Source organism: Colletotrichum jinshuiense, chromosome 7 (genome assembly GCF_051148585.1).
Source record: "Colletotrichum jinshuiense chromosome 7, complete sequence".
Lineage (NCBI taxonomy): Eukaryota > Fungi > Ascomycota > Sordariomycetes > Glomerellales > Glomerellaceae > Colletotrichum > Colletotrichum jinshuiense.
The window spans coordinates 3,088,963-3,107,897 of record NC_139314.1 but is presented as its reverse complement, the minus strand read 5'-3'; the positions used below and the strand labels follow the sequence as shown (position 1 = coordinate 3,107,897).

General features: G+C 56.9%; 5 protein-coding genes across 5 annotated transcripts; 2 read left to right on the top strand and 3 right to left on the bottom strand.

Annotated features, from left to right (window-relative positions):
- Positions 1-430: 430 nt before the first annotated feature.
- EsH8_VII_000809 (ribosome-recycling factor) lies at positions 431-1,381 on the top strand (the record flags this gene model as incomplete). Its single annotated transcript, XM_083270942.1, has 1 exon — positions 431-1,381. One exon carries the CDS (start codon positions 431-433, stop codon positions 1,379-1,381), a length of 951 nt encoding a protein of 316 aa, XP_083128499.1.
- Positions 1,382-1,686: 305 nt separating this feature from the next.
- EsH8_VII_000808 (uncharacterized protein) lies at positions 1,687-2,901 on the bottom strand (the record flags this gene model as incomplete). Its single annotated transcript, XM_083270941.1, has 1 exon — positions 1,687-2,901. One exon carries the CDS (start codon positions 2,899-2,901, stop codon positions 1,687-1,689), a length of 1,215 nt encoding a protein of 404 aa, XP_083128498.1.
- A 680-nt stretch (positions 2,902-3,581) lies between these two features.
- EsH8_VII_000807 (hybrid sensor histidine kinase/response regulator) lies at positions 3,582-8,211 on the bottom strand (the record flags this gene model as incomplete). The annotated part of the gene is made up of 2 exons (XM_083270940.1): positions 3,582-3,692; positions 3,745-8,211. 2 exons carry the CDS (start codon positions 8,209-8,211, stop codon positions 3,582-3,584), a joined length of 4,578 nt encoding a protein of 1,525 aa, XP_083128497.1.
- Positions 8,212-15,164: 6,953 nt separating this feature from the next.
- On the top strand, positions 15,165-16,027 carry EsH8_VII_000806 (uncharacterized protein; the record flags this gene model as incomplete). Its single annotated transcript, XM_083270939.1, has 2 exons — positions 15,165-15,409; positions 15,475-16,027. The coding sequence occupies 2 exons, from the start codon at positions 15,165-15,167 to the stop codon at positions 16,025-16,027; spliced, it is 798 nt and encodes a 265-aa protein (XP_083128496.1).
- Positions 16,028-16,982: 955 nt separating this feature from the next.
- Positions 16,983-18,696, bottom strand: EsH8_VII_000805 (glycosyl hydrolase family 79 C-terminal domain-containing protein; the record flags this gene model as incomplete). The annotated part of the gene is made up of 3 exons (XM_083270938.1): positions 16,983-17,531; positions 17,584-18,494; positions 18,546-18,696. The coding sequence occupies 3 exons, from the start codon at positions 18,694-18,696 to the stop codon at positions 16,983-16,985; spliced, it is 1,611 nt and encodes a 536-aa protein (XP_083128495.1).
- Positions 18,697-18,935: the final 239 nt, after the last annotated feature.

Here is an 18,935-nt window from a genome sequence, read left to right as displayed (position 1 = left end):
AAATTTAAAGCTGGCGGGTGTAATAGCCGATGCCAATGCCAATTAGAAAGAAGAAACGCTTGTGCCTTCTTCCTTCCTCAACTCTTGCCAAAGGAAACGCTCTGGTGTGAGCGAACGATGTAGCAAGTCGCAAGCTCAAAGGACAAAACACCAAAAAAAAGATTCGGCAAAAGAATATTATGATGATCGATGCAGGGATCGAACCTGCGATCCTCTGCGTGTAAAGCAGATGCCTTAGACCGCTGGGCCAATCGACCTTCATTTATTGTTGAATAAGGCGGAAAATTGTGCGCTCATAGACCCTTGCGTGCAAGGGTCGTGAGCAGGGGATCCATTGAAACTCCAAAAGCTGACCTTGGTACGTCACATCGAACGGTTCAAACTGTGAAGGCTGAATAGCTCCCAACCAACAACAGCCTAACAGCACATCATGCGAGGATTCAGAACCCCCAATTCGCTCCTCAGGGGCGCCAATGGCCTCCTACCAGCTGCGCGAAGGTACCATGTCACTGTATTCCCAAGAGAAGAACCCCAATTGACCCAGAGCAGCAGCCAAACCCAATCACCGCTCGCAGCTCGCGTGGTCGCAGCTTCGAACCTCCTCCCGCGGCACCAGCACAGCGCAACCCCCGCTGCCGCGACGCGCCCCTTCTCCCAGTCCGCCGCTCTCCAGAAGAAGAAGAAGGCCCCCCAATACCCAACCAACGACTCTCCCGAGGTCGTCTCCCGAACCTCCCACTCGGCGCCATCCGCCGACGACGCGGACCACGACGACCTGCCCGGCTCGAAGCACCCGAAGCCCGACCCGGCCGACCCGCTGAACTTCGCCGACGTCGCATCCCGCTTCGTGTCCCTGGCGACGTTCCACACCGACATCCTCCGCAAGCTGCAGTCCGGCGACCGCTTCTCCCCCGACGCCATCGGCGCCCTGTCCGTGCAGCCCTCCAAGAAGGACCCCTCGACCTTCCCCCTCCGCGAGATCGCCGAGATCGTGCCCCGCCCGGGCGGCCGCACCGTGAGCCTGCTCCTCCACGAAAAGGACTACGTCAAGCCCGTCATGGCGGCCGTCCAGGCCTCGCCCGACTTCAACCAGCAGCCCCAGCGCGACCCGGACAACGAGCTCGAGCTGATCCTCAAGGTCGAGCCCCAGAACAAGGACGTCATCGTCCGACGCGCCAAGGACGCCGCGCAGGCGTGGAGGGAGAAGATGCGCACCGTGACGGAGAAGCGCAAAAAGGTCCACGCCAAGTGGCAGAAGGAGGCGAGCATCGTGCCGGACCTCAAGAGGAGGGCCGACAAGGAGCTGCAGAAGTTGCAGGACAAGGAGATGAGGGCGGTTGAGACGGCTGAGCAGCAGACCGTCAGGAAGCTCCAGGGCTGATCACACCTCTCTCTGTCCCTCTCTGCCTTGGGAAGGCAAAAATCGCCCCGAGCATCTTGCACAAATGACCATGTCTGAAGCGGAAATCTTTTTTTTTTCTCCCACGTTGCTAAGGTGGCGGCGATGATGCAAGAGTCTCTCTCAAAAAAAAGTTCCGTATGTAGTGTACAGTAGAAGAGACTTTCAGATCTAAATGTACAACATTTTATCCCACCCCCTTTTGATTAATCCTACAACGGGGCCTGCTCCATCGTTACTCTCGCCCGTCACCAAACCCCCCCGAATCCCCCTACTCCTCAATCCTCTCAAGCCCTCGCGGCCTTGCCCCCGGCGGCGGCCTTGGGCTTGCCCTTGGCCACCAGCGAGGCAATCTTGACGTCAAACTTGTTCCCGTCCGCCGTAGTGTACGTCTCGTTGTGCAGGTGCGAATACCTCGCCGTCGCCGCCGGGTCCCGGCTGCCCTTCTCCACGAACTGCGGGGCCTGGTGCTTGCCCTTGACGACCTGCTCAACAATGTACTCCCTCACGGCCTTCTCCGCGCCCTGCTCCAGCTTGGCCTCGCGCACGGCCTTGACGTCCTTGGACGCCCCCTCCTCGGGCGCCTCCTTGACGGCCTTGATGAACGCCTCCTTCTCCTTGGGGTCGCTGAAGAAGTAGATGCCCTTGCCCCTGTACGCGAGCTCCTCGGCGGTGTGCTGCGTCTCCTGCCACCTCTCGGGCGTGTAGTCGGCGTGGCCGGCGACGTCGCGGAGGGCGGTCAGCACGGTGCTCGCCTTGGCGGCGGCGGAGTCGATGGGCATGGCGGGCGCGTAGCCGAGCAGCGACTCGGCCGTGATGGACGGGTTGAAGACCTGGGGCAGCCCCTGGTCGCGCGACTGGACGTACTGGTGCTCCTCGGCCGTCTCGGGGCGGAAGAAGCGCTCAAAGTCCTCGGCGCGGTTACGCCTCTTGTCGACGTCGTTGCCGTCCTCGCCGTCGCCTCGTCTCCTCCTTCCCGCGGCGCCGCCGCGACCGCCTCGCCCACCGCGTCCTCCCCGTGCTCCCCTACCGCCGAAACCGCCTCGGCCGCGGCCGCCGAAGCCGCCTCTACCTCCCCTGGGTTGTCCTTCAACGTTCGGTCCTCCGGCCGAGAAACCGGCAGGAAGGTCTCGGCCACCAGCCGGGCCGCGTCCGCCACGCCCGAACCCCTGCGGCACCTTCACAAAGTTGGACCCGCCTCTCCCCCTGGGCAAGCTCTTGAAGTCAATAACCTTGGCCTTGGGAGCCGCGGCGAACGACGCAGTGTTTCCTCCGCCGGGTCCTCCCCTCAGAAGTTGGCCAATCTCGCTGGCGGCGGCGCGGGATCGTTCCCGTCCGGTCGGTTGCGGTTGCTGCTTGGAAGGGTTGGTGCTGTTGCCATTGTGGTTCGACTCGGTCGCGGCACGCAGCTGGGTGGTGGAGAATGTTCGGATGCAGGTCTTGATGGCGACCACGTCTGGCTTTATACGGCTGCCGGCCGATCGCAGAGCCTGTTGATGCATTTTGGGCGGATTGGCGACAGGTCTGCGATCGAGGTCTGTCCAAGGTGGTGAGCTTCCTTACTCAATTGATCAATCGTACCGGGAGCTAGAGAAAACTCTTCGTTACGTAAGCAGACGTTGGGAATTATCCGTGCGCGGATTTGAGAACACGGACCACCACGCGTGGGTATGTAGTTACAGCTGCTGACATCCAACCGAGTGTGAGATCGTATGCTAAACCTGGTTCGTCTTGGGTATCTTTATGTATTGTGATACTCCGGGTCGAAAAGCATCTATAGGAGATCTGCTCGAGGTATTTCGTCAATGGGGTTTACCACCCCTTCCATTGCCCGTGGTTCGTTCCTCGCATAATGTGCCTTCCCATCCGCAGTACTCCAAGTCTTGTTCATGTGTATGCTTTCCTCTTTGAAATGCAAGTCCATCCTATAACCTATTAAGTCAATCCCTCCCCCCAGTCTTTTTTTGACAGTTACTCCCCATGAACGCCTCTCTGGTTGGTCCTTTAAGTAGTCCAAGCAGTACTAGTAGTACTAGTAGTAGTAGTAGTAGTGTAACAGCATGTCCATCTCGGCGGAACCTAAATTCCGATATCCAATTCCACAGGCTCCTTAATGCTGTTGACGGCGGGGTTTGCAGGTAGCAAGTCCCAAGATGAAACTGGTCCCTGAAGCCCGCGCTAATCAGGCCGGGGCTACGATTTCTGAAGTGGTTAATGCTTTGTACTTCGCAACCAACTCCTCTATCTTGGGTATCAACTCTGGTATCCTAAACGGCTTTGAAATCACGTCGTCCTGCAAGGTTGTGTTAGCCGGGTTCGCGACAGAAGTTCAGCGGGCAACTCACGATACCGGCGGCTTTCGCGCTCTGGATCTGCTCCGGCCGCGCGTAAGCCGTGACGGCGATGATGGGAATATGCGAGACAAGAGTCCCTGCCTTTTCTAGTTCACGAATTCTCTTCGCGCATGTCATTCCGTCCATGACGGGCATCTCCAGGTCCATGAGAATGACGCTGAGGTCGAAGCCATCGGCCTCTTTTCCAGCCCAGAACCGAGACTTCTTGAGCTGGTCGAGCGCCTCGCCTCCGTGATTTGCAACATGAGTGTTGTTACCGCAGTTTTGTAGTTGTTTCCGCAGGACCCTCTGGTTTACGATGTTGTCTTCCACAATCAACACATCGTAGAGTGCCGGCTGGTTGGCGTCTGCCTTCCGATAAGACGTCCGTCTAGTCAGGGCAGAAGGGGGAGGTGGGGTTGACGGCGCCGAAGCCGTCCCGGTTCTGAGCGGCCGGGCCAGGTTGAGCCCCGAGAGGGTCGCCGACTCCGTACTCGGCCGCGCCGTCTTGCGGCACTTGATGTAGAATGCAAAAGTGCTGCCGATGCCCTTCTCGGAGACGACGCCAATTTGGCCGCCTTGCAGCTCGGCAAGCATGCGCGAAATGAAGAGGCCGAGGCCCGATCCGCCGTATTGCACATGGGTACGCGGTGAAGCCTGAGAGAAGCGCTGGAAGAGGAGTTTCTTCTCCTCCTCGCGGAGACCGGGACCTGTGTCTTGGACCGAGAAGTGGAGGTTGATCTCCTCTCCGGTGCCCCAGTCCTTTTCTTGTGTCATCGCCTTGACTTCCTCCTTGCGGCTCGGGAAGAAGGACACGCCCTTCTCTGTGATCTCGGTGATGTTCTTGGAGGCGCTCATCCGAATCGTAATATCGCGTTTCTTGCGGCCTTGGGTGAACTTGATGGCATTGGTCATGAGGTTGATGAGGACCTGTCTCAACCTAGACGGGTCCAGTCTGACCCAGTCTAGGCCATGCGTGACGTAGGCCGGCTCGATCAAGAACTCTAGTCGTATGTCGTGTGTGTTCAACTCCGACTCGAACATCTTGATGACGTGCCTCACCACCGTAACGGGGTGTGAGTCGACCGGTGTCACGAGCAAGAGCTGCGAGTCGAGCTTCGACAGGGTCAGCACGTCGTCGACGATGCGCTTTTGATGGCTGGCGCAGAGGTTGATGGTACTGGCGGCTTCCGTGCAGCCTTCCAGGAGGACCTCGAGCTGCTTCTCGTCCTGCTTTTCGGCACGGTACTCCGTGATGCTGTTCACTATTTCGTCCGCGCACTGTAGGACGGCACTCAACGGGTTGCGCATCTCGTGGCTGGTGATGTCGATGAAGTTCTCTTGTTGGCGTTTGAGTTCGACCGCCTCTTCTCTGCGCTGTTTCTGGAAGTCCTCGGCCCACTTCTGGGGCGAGATGTCAGTGATGCAGCCGAAAATGCTCTTCAAGTTGCCGTCTTCGGTCTGCTCCGGGAACGCGCTCATCAGAACCCAGGTGTCAATGATGTTGAGCCCGTTTTGGCGGCTGCACTTGAATCGGAACTCAATCGTGATGGCCTCCTTGTCCTCAATGAGCTTCTTCCAAGCGCGTTCGACGCCTGAACGATCCTCGTCCCTCACGCTCTGCATCCACGTGTTGACGCTGTCCTCTGCCCTTGGATGTCGCGAAATCTGCCACCACATATCGTTGGCGAAGTTAATGAGGCCCTCGTCGTTGGCAATGAACATGCCAACCGGTGCAAACTCTGCCATCCGCGAAAATTTGTATTCGCTCTCGACCGCTTCTTGTGTCCGGAGGTAGAGCTCCATTTGCAGTTCCTGGCGATCCAGTGCGGCCAGGCGAGCAGCCCTCTGTCCCCGCTTGATCTCCTCCTCAAATAGCACGACCGACGCCATTGAGGTCGCAAGCTGCCTGGACAAGAGATGGATAAAAAGCTGGTAGTCGTCGTCGTACGGGCGGCGCGGGTTGGTGCCCAGGATGATGAAGCCGACGACGGACTCGCCTGCTGTTGTGGGGTGGACGGGAAGGATGACAATGGTCTTGGATGGGTCGCCAAACCCCCTCCAATCCAACCCCTCTAGCAACTTGGTCGGCAGGTTGCCGGATTCGGCCGAGAGAACGATGGGCGCGCCTTGCATCGTCATGGACTGACGCATATATGGCGCGAAACCCTCATCTGACGACTTCAGGTCGAGGTGGGCGAGGGCCGCGGGGTGTCCCTCGGGGACGCCCAAGGTGCCTTCAAGGTGCAGCACCGGGGGGTGCGCTATGCTTCCAGAGTGCATCGAAGACACTTCGCTTTCGCTGTCTTCCCTGACCGAGTATATGATGGCGAACGGCACATCCACGTCGTTGAACTCCAGACCTTCTCTCATCCGCGGCCAGAAGCTTCTGACGTCTTTAGCAGCAGCCGTCTTCTCGCCAACTTCGCGCAACGTCAGCATGCGACGTTCGTTGACCTTGCGGCGGGTGTTTTCGAACGCCGGGTTGTAGAGTCCGACCACCTGGCCTTCGCTTCCCAACAACGGAACCATGGACCATGAGAAAAATGTCTCCTCCAGGAATCCGTGCCGTAGGATGAAGAGCTGGTTGTCGTTTTTCATGACCGACTGGCCATTCTGCCAGGCATTGTCAACCACGGCCTCGAGGTCTGGCCAAATCTCTGACCAAGCATCTTGATACCGCATGCCCATGAGCTTCGGGTGCTTCTGGCCGGCAAGTTCGACATACGCTTCATTGTAGAGGGCGACGTTGTCCTTTCCCCAGTACATGGCTGCCGGGTGAGGGCTGCCCATGATCATGTTGGCCATGGCCCTCAAATCCGAGTTCCAATGCTCTATGGGCCCCAATGGCGTGGAGGCCCAGTCCGTGTTTCGACAAAACTGTATGTGCTTGTTCATGTCCGGGGTGACCTGTATGCGCGTCCAGTCAAACGACGGCCTCATCATGGCTGCCTGGAACACTTGCTGAGTAAACTCGTCGGTATGGTGCCTCTCGCCGTTATTCATCATCACGCAGTCGTTCGCAAGTGGCGTGTCGTCGAGATCATGGGCCTCGGATTCGATGTCGCCAAAATAGTCCGGCTCAGCATCTATCGGCACGTTGGGAGCCTGGTTGGGTGTCGGCCCTCTGCTCCGCTGCTCGAGAACGGCGGATTCTTCGGCCAGGGGGCCGGGAGAGTCGGGGGCGGTCGAGACAGCGCTCGTGTTTCCGCTTACAAACCGGAATCGTTTGCGCAAGGTCGAACAGGTCCAGTTGATACCTCCGTAGGTGTGAGAAGGAAGGCACACGTCCAACGATTCCTGGTTCTGAACAAAACTCATGGCCCATGTTTTGAAGAGCGTGTACTCGGCGTTCTTGGCAGCATCGTCGCCCTGCACGGAAAGCAGTTCTAAAACGCCCACGGAAGCTCGGAGCGCGGCATTGGCGTACAGCAGGTGCAACTCGGTCTTTTGGGTGTTGACAGGATTCGCAAGATCGATAATGAAGGTGGGACGAACATCCTGCTCCAAAAGCTCGACTACGCCAACGCCTCTCAGTACCTGTAGCCCCGGCGGGGCAAGTTGACTAGTTGGGCTTTTCGACGATGTGAAGGTCGCGTCCGCGGAAGACAAGCTGCTGCTCCCCGGGGTGCTGCCGGATGTGGCTGGGCTATGGGAGTGGACGGTGCCGCGGGGTAGGCGAACGGTGTGGACTCCGTCGGCATCCTCCCTCAGACGAGCCAGCAGAACGGCTGCGGCGTCCGAGGGAGGAAGGGGATTCGCGCGAGGGGGCATCTGTCGCCTGGTGCTGGAGGAGGAGAAGAATAGGGGGGAGATGAGCCCTTGGTTGTGCCTCGCCAGTATGACCGAAGGATGGGGTAGCTTGGGGAGGGAGATTGTCCGAGGCGGCGCCAGGCGAGTACGTGCCTTTTTCAGAGGCGACGAGTGCGCCTGGAACTGCTCCGTCTCTCCGTCCGACTGACGCTTCCCCTGCAACGTCGAGGGCCTCGCCGGGTGGGATGGTTGTGTATAGCGAGTGGTGGCTGTCGGAGAGGTCGGGTCCGACGTGGGCGTCAAAAGGGTTTTGGCGGCGGCGTCAAATGAAGGATCGCAAGTGGTATCGCTGTACGTCAAACCATACCGACTAATGTCGGGAGTCGCCCATTGTCCTCCCGGACTGGGAGTGATGAAGGTGGAAAAGGTGGGCGAGTCGGGAAGGTAGCGGGGGTTGCTGGACTTTGACCCGGGGGCCTGGTGGTTGAAGCTCGAGGGGGAGGCGAAGGCCTCGGGTGTCGCGGCGGCGGCGGCAGCAGCAGCAGCAGCAAAAGGGTTCGTCGTCGTCGTTTTCGTCGTCGCCGTCGCCGTCGGAGTCGGGGGGGGAGGAGGAGGAGGCGGGGCGGCGATGTATCCGGGGGCACAAAAGGGTCGGTGTATCGAGGAAGATTGGGGCGCGAGCAGGTGTATGGTGGGCTGGGGAAAGCGATCGTCACCCTTCGGCATGAATGCGCAGGAGGAAGATGTGAGGGTGAAAGGCGGCCGAAAGAGTCGGACCGGTCCAGAAATTTTCTACTCGTGGCCACCGCTGCTGGTCTATAGTTCTTCTCCCCTGCCGAAACTAAAAAAATGCTCCTTTTAGCGACAGCGGAGACGGTGTTGAGGCAAGTGCAGAAGGCAAAGGCACAAGCAAGCAGGCAAGCAAGCACAAGCACAGACACGACACGGGCTCTCGGTGCAGGCACAGGCAGAGGGCACGGCGAGAGGCGGGGGGTGGAGGTTAGGCGGGTAAGTAGGGGGATTGGTAGCAATAGCGGCAGAGAGATACAACACAGATAGGCTCTCCCTGCCTCACCATGCTGCCGGGATGGAGGTGGTTGGCGGCGGAGTCAAGAATCGAGATTGCGACGAGGACGAAGGGATTCGACGGGCCCGGGCCATTGAGAGGAAAGGGAAAGGCCTGGGGAGAGAGCGTCGGTGGTGGGACGGGGCCTCGTCTGGCTGGCAGTGACTGGGGGCAGGCGGGCGGGCTTTCATGGGCAAGGAAGGTACCTACCTACACCCATTTACCAACCTGGCCGGGGGGGAGGGGACGGGAGGACGGGGGACGACGACAGGTGCAAGTGCAGGTGGCAAGTGCAGCAGACTAAAGTGGGAGTGTGCAGCAAGGGCTCGGTCGCTAGAACCACGAGGGCATCTAAGGCTGCGGTTGGGTCGGGTCGCAGCGGCGGTAGCAAAGCAAGATGAACTGGGAAGGACAGCAAGAGAGAAAGTAAAAAATAATAAAAAATAAGGAGACGGCATTACCAGGATGGGGACGGATGAGATCCAGTCTACCTGTGGTCAACACCACACACGAGGTGCGGTGCACGAGATGCGCAGGTAAAGGAAAGGAGAACAAGCTGCTAAGGCAAGGCGCGATGCGATGCGGCGTTATGCTTCCCGGCTGCTTCTCCTCTTGCTGTGCGGTGCGGTCGAGCACTATGCAGCAAGTGTGCGGCAAGGCGAGGACGGGTCAGGCCAGGTCAGGCCAAGTCGGGTCGGGGTAGGGCAGGTCGGCGGGCGACGGGATGCAACGGGGCGCGGTGCTGTGTCGAGTTTGTCGTGGAGCAGTGGATGGATGGATAGTTGGATGTACGTGGATCGGAGGAGATGAATCGAGATGCAGTATGGGAAATCGGGACCTTTGATGTTGAAGAGGAGGCAAGGCAAGGGAACGTAGCATTGGCCCAGCTTCGGGTTTCGTCTCTTTCTCTAATTTTTTTAACCCCCCCTTTCCCTTTTTTTTCGTGTCCACTGGACTGGACTTGGACTGGTTTGATCCGGTCTACTAAAGCAAGGTCCAGGTGCGGTGCTGAAGGGGAGGGGAGCGGCATAGGAACTGTCTAGCTAGGCTGGGAAGAGGAAAAGATACATGGGGAGGAGGGGGAGGTGTGCACAGCAGCAGCCAAGGTACGGGTCATGGGCCGTCCTGCTCCTTTCTTGTCTTCGATTCCGTTTCCCCCGTCCCTTCTTTCCCCTAGCCGTCTCTTTCTTTTCTTCTGAAGTGAAGTCAAGTTTACTTACTTACTTCTTTGCTTCCTGGCCCTACTGTCTGTACTTGCACATCTTTCCCGTAGCTTGATAAATATCACAAACCGCCTGCCGACCTGCTTGCCTGCCTAGCCTAGCCTAGGTAGCGCTGCCGCCAGTGGCATGGACGGAAACATCAGCAGAAAGAATGACGGGTGGATGGCCCTCGTTGTTGGTAATTAGCGTGCCGAAAAGGAGTGCGTGCGTGCGTGTGAGCGACCTTGCTTGGCTGGGATGGGACTGGGATGGGACTGGGGGGGTGACGACCAGCCGTAGTATCCGCATTTTGGACCCAGGTCTGGAATCTCAGCATTCCTGGGCCCTGTCACTCCGGGTGTCAGACGAGCTTTGGTGGCATGACCCTGCTGTCTCCAGCCCTGAATATGCTCCAGCTTTGTTCCTGCGGCTCGACTGCCAGACAGACAACTAACTGCCTCACTCACCTCACCCCTGGCCATCTCAACACCCTGCTTGCTCGCCGTAGTACGAATACCACTTGCCTTTTCGTCAGTCCGTAGCCCGTCCTGCAGCTGTCGTATCTCGGCACGTTGAATCAAACGCTTTGGACGCATGCTTCGTCCGCCGAGCCCGGTCTTCCCATGCCCTGGCCCGGAGGGCTGCACTATTATGGTGCTACGCGCCCGGAAAGCATCGTCGGCGAGCGTGTCGAGTCCGACGCGGGAAAAAGTGCATCTGCTCTTGAAATCAACAGCAGCAGCAACAACAGGACACAAAAGCACCTTGCCTCGTGGTCCATGTCCATCTCCCGTCATTTTACTGCCATGGTGCATCGTGGCTTGAGGCAGCGGCAGATGGAGGCACCCATGAACAGCCTTGCCCTGCGTTGGGCAGAGAGGGATCGATTTACAATAAAAATAATAAAAATAAAAAATAAAAAGGGCCTGAGGAAAACCCCCCTCCCTCATCAACGGCCCGGTCTCCGCCTCTGTGTAGCTGCCAAGATGCCTGCCTGTCTAGTTCATCAGCCCCTCGTGTGCTAGCTGATGCTCTCGGCAAAGAAATCCCCCAGAATCCACCTTGCCGTGCTCATCTTCATCGTCTTGGTCTTGGGCATCTCGCCCTGCATAATAACTGCTTACATATCCATGCATCGCCGCAGCCCTCCCACGAACCCGACGAAGACGAGGGAGCAGATCTCTGGGGTTTGGGGGACCGCCGAAACGTGGGGAATGGAAGGGAAGCGAAGCCTTTCAAGCTTGGAGCAGATGGGATTTGACTAGGGGACAACAAAAGATGGGCTTCTCTGCTCTGCTCCACACCTCGGAATCGTCTGGTCGTTAGTGGTAATGATCGCTGCGTTTCTCGACCTGGATGCACACAATTGAGGCGAATCTCTCGGGTTCGCATTTGGGACTACGGGACGCCATCTGCCAATGTGCAAATACGGCCCTATTGCAGTGACATTCAGTTTCCAGGTTCGAGACAAGGCAAGAGGCACAAGACATGGAATTCCAAGAGGAAGAACAGTCGGAGGTTGAAGAGGGGAGATGTACAAGTACTTGGTATGTATACTAGGTATAGCGGAACATGGGAGGGCACTTTGTCACCTCGCCCAGTATCGATACGACTCGTCTTTTGCAGCAACGGTTTGCATGGCCCCGGACCCTTGTGTCTCTCTTTCCTATAGGAATTCATCCTGGTAAGACGCGACCTCATTTGAGTCATATGGGAACGAAACGGGAAGCGGTAGGAGAAAAGAAACTGCTGCATACGTTTACAGGCCGTCCCGTTTTGCCTGCTCAACTCACTCGCTGCGCTCCGTAGCGGCGCACTCGTCGGCAATCGCCATAGCACATCTATATCCCCGGTCCACAACCATGCCCTGTGCTCGAGAAGAATGGCGTAGACCAACAGAACAGGTGATGGGAAACAAGGTGGGAGGTACCTACCTAGTGCCGTGGGGGAGGTCCAGGTGGTTCAAGTCGCATGTCTTGTGTAAACAGGGTACCTGACGGCCGTCTCTTGGAACAAGCCAGCCATACGTCATTGCAGTTCCACAGGGTATCCACGATTGTACATGTCGTCTCGTCTCAGCCGTGGAAGCGCTCCTCATTTCGCCGGCCCAACCTAGCTGCGCCGTCACCAGCAACGGCGCAGAAGCAGAAGCAGCAAGAGCGAAAGAGAGTGGATGGGAAAGAAAGCCAAGCATCTTAAAAGCCCCGACGGGGGTTAGGAGGGAACCAAGCAGGGGCAGCCCTTGTCCCTGTCCGAAGCCCTCCCTTGTCGGTCTCGAACTGGTGCGGTCCAGACCGTGGTCGCCCCCACTGGGAGCTTGCCGATCGATGATCGTCACCTCGTAGCAGTCTGTCGATACCTCCGCCTCATTGGTCCCAATCCGGCGCAGTCTGTCAATTGCCTGCGAATGTCCCGGCTTCGTTCCTTCGGTCGACTTTGTTCCCAGAGGTCACGTAGGTAATGACATGTCAACACCCAACCCTTTTTCCCTCTTTTTTTCTTTCTTTTTTCTTTTGCCGTCCCTTACGCCAGCCCGCAGTTCAACGTTTTGGCAGTTCAGCGCCAGTGCCATTCGAAAGTCGCATGTCTCAGTCCTTCATCGCATCCGGTCATGTCTTTCGATATCTCGGTCCACAATTTGCCATCAGCTAGAAGAACACACACCTATCGCCTCCGACTTCCTTGCCGGATCAACACCATTTTTATTTTACCACAGAGATCGAGGGACTTCCCTTGCCTCTAGGGCCCCTCGATCTATACCTGTCCGTGACTATTTCTATGACTGTTTCTTTGACTGCTTCTGTGACTCCCAAGCCTGCTGAGGGAAAAGAATAAATAAATAAAAAATAATGATAGACCGCTCGCCCGCCTCAGCAACGGTTGGACCGGAATTTGACATTCACACTCGGGCTCAAGTCGCCTATCGCCCAAACAAAAGGGCGTCGTTGCACATCCCCTTTGCGAGTTGTTCAGGGGTCCACGCAATCCTCTGGTCTCGAGGAGCGGCTGACATGCGGTCGCATATCTGCTCGTCCAAGGGTAGCATCGAATGTCGATTGTCGCCGGAGGGATGAATTGCATTCCGGGGCCTCGTAAATGCTTCATGGGTATGCGTAAAAGGTCTTACATTCAACCCTCTAATCATATTACCCATCTGAGACTGAGCGATCGCCGAGGGCCGGTTTCTCCATAGACCCTTTACGAGATCTACAAAGGAGGGTGCCTCAGTTGCCCCCCATGTTGCTCCGGTGTATACTCCGGTTGGTTTTGCAGAATGCGCTCCAAATATTCCACCCGGACGAATTGACCCGGTTTTCAGCCTGCCACTCGACTCACATACACACCGCACTAGCATACCAGCCCACGAGCTGCCCGGGACCACGAGTTACGCCCAAAGCAACCAGGCGTGAAGGCCGGCGTCTGAGTCTAGAATATCCGAAGGACCCGAGCACCGGAGCCGCTTTCGTCATCCCGTCCTCGACAGCGTGTACCGCGCTTCCCAGAGCTACCAGCCAGCCTAGTTAACAGACTTGGAGCCGGTGTTGGCCAGGGCCGACTCTAGCAGGTCCGAGAGACGGGAATCAGCCCTATCTCTCGTCCGATGAACGGCTTCATTCCGATTTCCAAGACGCGAGGATAAACGATCCATGTGGGCCTTCATTGCTGCTGATCGGAGCTCATCACCGTGAAACGGGCTGCATAGCACTCCTCCCATATCTTCATTCAGGCGGGTGTTCTTGCATGGAAAGGGATCGTGTCTCGTGTCAGACCTCCCTTTTTGCACATGGGAATCTCATTTCCGCTTCGGCGCGAGGCTACGTCGGTTCTGTCTGAGCTTTCGCAGAAACACACTTCAGCCGTCAATCGTTAGCCCTCAGACACTCGTGCTCGACGGCTGAAGATGTCCGGCGGCCCCCATACGAGAGCGTACGTCGTGTTGTTGTTTTTTGTATTAGCAGCAAGTGGATGCCTTCTGCTTCAGCAATCTGATGGTCAGAGTCAGGTGGACGGCGACAGGTTCGTCCGAATGATGTGCTTGTCAACTTTGCAGCTGAGCCTTTACTAGGAATGCCTGACTTGATATGGATTAGGCTAAAGGACACCTGCAATTGATGGTGGCAGTGTACCGACACAGGTCGCGTTCAAAAAAAGATGGCTACCAAAATCCCATTATCACACGGATTAGAGGTTTCCCATACCTATGCCCCCGCTATTAATATCTCGGGGCTGCATCCTTCGCTACTGCCGGCCGATCGGATCGTCGCTCACCTAAGCCCCTAAACACGCGAGTATGGGATTCGCGTGCACCTCAGTCTGGCTAGCGAGGCTTACCGTCGTGGGGGACAGGAATGTGATTGTTTCTGTGTCTGTTTGCCTGTTGTTCCTATGATGAGCTTCCTGTTCAGTCGCCTGCCGCGTACCGGTAAGTGCTAATCGCTGTGCCGCTTCGTTAGATGCAGATTTCGCGAGACGATCTCCAACAAAGCGCTTAACCCCCAGGTTCATAGCCGGAAGAGCCGTTGCAATCACGTTGGAAGTTCCAGTTTTTTCAAATATGTTTTATCTTTTGTGACATGTATGTAGCGGCCATCACCGCGCATTGAGGCGAACTCTCATGCTCACTTCTCCCGGATTTCACGCTGCATCTCCTGTTGCATCGCACCAGCATCGCACGAAGGCTGATCTCATCCCCAACCGCCCCGTGCATCCAATTGGCAGTTGCCCAACCCCTGCTCTCGAAGAGGCGGGTATTGTGCGCAACATCGCGTATCGCCCTCGCCATTGGCTGGTGCCCCCGGGGGCCGACCAATCGACGGCCCCTCTCGAGCCCGGCGCTTAACAGCCCTCCTAACCTCCGCTCCTCATTGGGCCGGCCCGCTGTGATGGCACCGATGGTTGTCCACGGCACATGCAGCAAACGGTCCAATCCCGCGACCCTAAGCTGACCCGGCCACCCTGCCCGTCTCCCCAAGGCGATGAATGGACGGGAGGGAATCTGCACAGAGGATGGCCCTTAAACTGCCACCCTGCCCCGACCGGCAGGAGGCTCTTTACCATCTGCTTCCCCTCTCTGAAGATTCATACCTCGCCAACGACGACGCCGACGACCAAGCGAGTAAATCGAGCTTGCTCGAATTGGATTCGGTAGCCTTCTAGGTCGAGTGCTGGTACTTGACCGATGTGAAATCCTTTGATTGCCTCGGCGAACAACTACGCCTAAAGAAACCCCGGGTCTTTGGCAAGAAAGTGCCAGACTGGACAGGGTTCACCCACGCAGAAAGAGAGAGAAGACGGAACAAAAGCAATCATTCCGTTTCGGACCCAAACGATACAGAGTCCGAAATCGTATTAATAACGAAGACGAACAGAAAGGAACGGATAAATAAAAACGAGAGGAAACGATACCGAAAATGGCGTACAAGATCTTGCGCAGGAAGTGGCTCCTCCGGCCGTGGATGTGGGCGCTCATGCCGCTCGAGCTGATCGGCCTCGTCCCCCTCCTCGTCCTCTTCGGCATCGCCCAGCCGGACCTCTACCGCACGAAGCTCTGGGAGGTCGGCTTCGCCAACGGCTTCAACTCCAACCCCAAGATGATTCTCTACGCATATGCAAATTACGAGCCGTTACCCAACGTACCGTTTGTATGGACACGAACGTAAGCATCCCCTTTTGTTCCCTACCTACTTGCCGCACGGGATGTATGGCTAACACGCCTGGCAGGCTGACCGACTTCAACGTTGCCATCTCGGTGATAACCCTCTTCATCCTCCTCACCAAGCTCGTCGCCTTCATCATGAAGTTCTGGTTCCCCATGCTGGCTGCCGGCATAAACGTGTGCATGGTCGCCCTCTACACCGTCTCTGTCTACGGACAGATGGGCCCCGACCACGCCGACCCGCGGTACCCCAGCAATATCGCCTGGTACATTTCCAAGTCGTGCGACTATGCCAAGCCGTTCAGGGCTTCCACGTCGTGCAAGCTGGCCAAGGGGACGTTCGCCGTCACGGTCTACATGCTCGTTCTATACGTCGCGAACCTGGCCATTGCGCTGTACGTCTCCTGGCCCAATGCCGGGGACAAGGTGGACGATGAGGAGGACGGCGCCGGCTCGGATACGGGGAGCTCGCCGGTTGACTACGCAAAGGAGGGGAGCGAGTGGGAGATGAATGGCATGAAGGGGCCGAGTTCCCCGAGGGTCATGCCGTTCACGCCGCGGACGCAGGCATTCCACACGCTTGACAGGAAGTTGCCGTTGAGGCAGCACTATGGTTGAAAACGCCAGCTTGTCTGAGGCGAGGTTGGGTGACGTGGGACGGGGGAGTGGGCGATATATATCCCTTCATTTATTATCAGGAGGAAGCACTGGCGTGGTTCTGATACCACTTTTATTTTACCTTTATTTCATTTTATTTCACTTGCTTCTCGGATTTTCCGAGTTGGGAATACCAAGTACCGAAAGGTTCCACGGGAATGGTCTCGGACGCTGTTAGGAACAATGTGCGACCACCAGAGAGCAGCTTCGCCTGTGAGGGAGCCAAGTCCAATGTACTTGTTAAGTTGATGGTAACTCTGCTGCACCAATGTGATTTCTCTCGACCGCACTTTGGGATGCTACGATCCGGGTACGATAATGGAGGTAGACGCCCCGGTTATTGTGATGTTGTATCCAAAAAGCAAAACATGCGTGGATGCTGTGAACACTCCCCGTACTTATCACGGGAAACAAATCGCCGCCAGGGACGAGATTGAGAGATTGCAGGGTTGTTGAATCAAAGGCCCAATCCCTCCTAATCCTCCGTCTCTGGTGCTACAAATCCCTTCGCTCACCTCTATATGAACGGCTTCAGACGCCGGTGTTAGAATTTGTCTCCTTGGACAGATGCTTGCTGCAACACACGCCACCGAGGAATGTCCTTACTTGTGCAGAGAGACGTTTAGAAGGAAAGATTTCACAAGTGCGCTGGTGGGCTTTGTTGAAGGAGTGGAATGTGCAGTATTTACAGGCTGTGTTGGCCGCGTTCTGGGGTCTTCTTGTGGTGAATTGACATGAACTCGTGTTGATACTCTCGATTATGGTATTGGATGCAGACTGTATTGTTTGGATATGCCTCCCTGCCTCGAGACACCGCGGAAGCCAACAAGCTCTAGTGAAGAAGCAGACAACAGGGTTTGTATGTATTGCGATTCCTCTTAGTTTTGTCATATTTTTTCACACGCTACCATATGCTCTAGAACCACTTACTACACCCCGTGGCGGGACTCAGAACAACAGCCTCACTTGCAGCAACCTCCACCTGCACCTTGCCATCTTTGATCTCAACGCTTTCTCCAATCGTAACATTGTTTAGCTTGACAGGCTTACCCTCGTCGAGCTCATAATTGTAACTCCACCCGTCCCACGTAATCCCCGATATGGCATCGCTGCCGTTAGCATGTAGTCGCCGTATGCTCACTCGGCCATCCTCCCACGGCACTGCAAAGGCATACTGGGTGCTTGGCCGGGCAGGTGCGTCGGGGTCCGGGCTGGTGCCCGTGCCGCCTAGGGTGGAGTTGTAGGCTGTCAGGTCGATGATGATCAACCGGACAAGCAAATCACCCTGAAAGGCGGCGTAAGCGGAGGATTTCTCGTTGTCGCCCGTCAGCGGGACATGGGCGACGGATACAGGGCCCGAGGTCGAGCCTGGGTTGATGAAGGCGGCGATGGCGACGTTGCCGTAGTACGGCGCCTTGGTTCCAATGGCGGTCGTCTCTGTGTTGACTGGCTGCCAACTCGCATACTATCGACTGTTAGCCTATCCGTCGGGAACATGTAGTGTGAAGCAGACGCACCCTGTAATCGGTCCCCATGTGCATATAGACACGTTTGATTCCTGCAGAGGCAGCATAGAGATTGAAGTCTATACCCCACAGCGCAGCCCCGAAGGAGTTGGACAGTCCCGGCTTGCCCTGGTTAAACAGCGAGTTGTGCTCCCCGAGAACATGAGGCGGCACATTGTCGAAACGCCCCGTGATGTTGGCGTACTCGTTCACATGAGCCTGGACAGACTGCACTGTGCGGGTGTGGTTCATCAAAGTACCCTGGAGGGTAACTCCCGGGCTCTCGGCGCCGCTGATGTAGTTGTGGGTAGAGAATATGGCCACATTGCCGTCTGTGTTCAAACCAGCGGCCCACTGTGCAGGAGCGCGAAGACGGTTAGCAGTTCCGGCATTGGAGGGCGCCGCGAAGACTGGCGGCGGGAAGTCGGGGCAGGCGTCTGCGAGGATGGAGGCAATCTTGCGGGTTCCGTTAAGCCATTGCTCGACGTAGATGGATTCACTCCACGACGGGGGTCGGACGGGACCTTGGGCCGAGGTGGAGAAGAGGTCGGGCTCGTTGCCATATTCCCATACGTCAAGATTTTCTTTCCCGATGGCCTTGCATGCTAGAGGAACGGTGGCTAACAGAGTCTCCCAACCTTCAGAGCGATTGGCGCCCAAGCCGAGGTTGAAACCATGGGTGAACTTGGTGTCTGCGAACGTGCTGTATGACTCAAAGAACGAGGGGCCAATGTGAATGGTCGTTGGGTAGTCCTTCGACCTGCTGAAGTCATAGGTGCCGTTGACAGCGTACGGCAGAGAGCTATCGTAGAGGGCGTAGTCCTGGGTGTTTCCTCCAACTCGGACGTGGGGCCGGACGCCTTGAAGGCCGCCCAAGTTCGCAAGCAGGTTGTCTGAAAACTTGTTTGGCGAGGAGTTGTTTCCTAGCATCCATGGTCAGTGCCACGGAGAAATGAGATTCAAGAGAAACCCACCAGCGAAGTCCGGGAAGAAAGCGAACTCGAGCGAATAGCTCACAAACGCGTCAAAGACAGCACTAGCATCACCGGACCTGGGGACGACATTGAGGCCGGAGGCTGGCAACGCCAAGGCGGCGGCAGTTACCAATGTTCGGGACCACGACATTATGTTAAGGGAGGGTATGAATTCTGCGAACAAACACCACAGCTCATCGCTCAAAACCGAGCCTACTGAACTTATTGCTTCACGGGCTGACATGACGGCGGGTTCCTAACGTGCAACGGCAGGTGGTGGTGGCAATAAGCTTCCCCGCATGGCAGCGAGCGGGTAGAGACGCGGGGATAAATAAAGGGTTTTCATCGTTGGACTGCTGCAGAGGAAGAAGGAAGAGAGGGAACAATAAG